The sequence below is a fragment of the Meleagris gallopavo genome, chromosome 13, assembly GCF_000146605.3.
Source record: "Meleagris gallopavo isolate NT-WF06-2002-E0010 breed Aviagen turkey brand Nicholas breeding stock chromosome 13, Turkey_5.1, whole genome shotgun sequence".
Classification (NCBI taxonomy): Eukaryota; Metazoa; Chordata; class Aves; order Galliformes; family Phasianidae; genus Meleagris; species Meleagris gallopavo.
Window position 1 is genome coordinate 1,845,695 of NC_015023.2, and position 2,176 is coordinate 1,847,870.

The following is a 2,176-nucleotide window of genomic DNA, read 5'->3' on the forward strand; positions in this document are numbered from 1 at the left end:
TTTTTCTGAAGGCAGTATACTCCTGTACATTTCATACTCATTCACTGCCTTCTCTCTCTGCTTCCTTGATCTACTGCTTTCACTCAGACATTTGTGGATATTTGGGTATTTGGAAAGCAAAGTTTCACTCAACATGCATTACTGCAAAGAGGAATATTGTCTCTAATGAAGGTGGTTGAAATTCCACAAGAAAAAAATAATCGAGATCCACTTTTTGGAATAAACCATTTAGGATGTTCAAAACTATCTGAGAATTAAATATGCCACAAAATACCCACTTGTGCTTCTTCCTCGGGCTTATTAGTGAATGAAGTCCTAATTGCAGTACCACTCTCTGAAATGGCCTTATGGAACAAGCCCTTTGCCAGTGGAGATAAGACCTGGAAAAAAAAAGCACCATCCAGAAAGAAGAACAAGCATTACTGGAAATGGATTCTGATCACTGACACAGGATTTCAATATCAGAAACTGCTTTTCTTGAAAAAATGTCATCCAAGTGTTACTCTGCAGCCTCTGATCAGAGTTCAGCCGAGCAAAGGTCTCTGGCAGCATTAACAGGGATAAGTTCATGTCTGCCCTTACCCTCCCATAGGGCTTTGCTTACAGGACTTCATGGAACAACACTGCAAGCCAGATATGAATCAGGTATAAATATGTCCAACAGACAGGCTGTGCTGCAGAAGGGGAAAAAACAACTCTAAGAGAGAAATCAGGAGCAAACGGACATTCAAATTTGAAGATGACAACATTTAAGGCCTAAACGACATCATCTGAGTACAAAAAGAACACTTGCAACAGCCAGAAGCTGCACTGGTACCACGTTGTATATCAGACTGAGGTGATGTGTGGTTTACCCGAAAGCTACCCATGTTTTCTCACTGATTTTTCTTTAATATACTAACAGTGACCATGGACAGTGGGGGTTTTTTTCTCAAATAATAAACATTCATGCCTATGGTGAACATACCAGAGCAGATACACTGACTCCCCCTGCAGATTCTCCACAGATGGTGACAGATCCCGGGTCCCCTCCAAAGTGTATGATATTTTCCTGTATCCACTGAAGAGCTGCCACTTGGTCCAAATACCCCCAGTTACCACGAGCATGCCTATCACCAGTGCTAGAAATAAAGAACAGATTTCTTTAAATGCTTGATGTAGAAAAAAACAACACTGAGATAAACACAATGTGCAGGATAAGGAACCAGCTGTGAAGGAGCCTCTCTACGTAGTTTAAAACGAATTGGCTTCAAAAGGGGTGAGATCAGGCCAGCAGTCAAGCCACAACAGTCTCTGAAGCAGATCTGGGACTTGCATGTTGCTCCCAACTGCAGCATGTGTAATTAAGAAACAGAGAGTTTACTTGCCAGTATGGGGCTGCTGAATCACGGCCTGAACCTTTGATTGATCACCCAAGGCGAGCAATGAGTCAGCCACGGGAGCACATGTGAAGGCAATTCACCTGTGCTGCAGGAAGGGGTGGAGCCTGGCTGCACCTCTCCTAGACCCATTTAAGAGCTGACTGCCACTTGGGAAGGATTTCTCTGGAGATCAGCTCCATCAGGAGTTAATCTTCTGTGCCCAGGACAGGGTGAGTGATTTTCTCTCATTTTTCCCATATTACATATATTCACCAAGCTCCTAGATATATTTATATAAAATATATATATGTATATACACATATATATGCATATATACACATACACACCATCTGTATATCCATTGATTATACGCTTGCCAAAGCAAGTATTCTACAGGCCTTTCCACAAAGGATTTGCACACATCATTTTGGAAATCGTTTATCAAAATCGAAGACAGCACATCTTACCTAAAGTATCCAACTATTCCCAATCTGTACTGAATTGCCACAACAACCACGCTGTTGAAGGCTGCTAATGCTGAGCCATCGTAGGATGATGCTTCTCCAATAACTAATCCACCTCCATGGATCCATACAAAGACCTGGAAGGGGAAAAAACAGAAACAGTTCAGCACAGGGAAGAGCTCCATGTGATACACACTGAATATCCTTGTTTCTGCTGCTTAACACATGAGTCCTTCAGATTACATTTCACAAATGGTCAATGTCTTTCAAATTGGAGGCTGGCAGCCTCACAACAGGCACTGATTTCATTAAATACTTGAATTTTACCAGTCCCATGCAGGAAATCAAACA

General features: G+C 41.9%; 1 protein-coding gene across 1 annotated transcript; it reads right to left on the reverse strand.

Annotated features, from left to right (window-relative positions):
- Window positions 1-239: 239 nt before the first annotated feature.
- On the reverse strand, window positions 240-2,041 carry LOC104912915 (fatty acyl-CoA hydrolase precursor, medium chain-like). The gene is made up of 3 exons (XM_010717736.2): window positions 1,829-2,041; window positions 968-1,121; window positions 240-380 (listed from the first exon to the last, which is right to left on the reverse strand). Exons 1-3 carry the CDS (start codon window positions 2,008-2,010, stop codon window positions 255-257), a joined length of 462 nt encoding a protein of 153 aa, XP_010716038.1. The 5' UTR covers window positions 2,011-2,041; the 3' UTR covers window positions 240-254.
- Window positions 2,042-2,176: the final 135 nt, after the last annotated feature.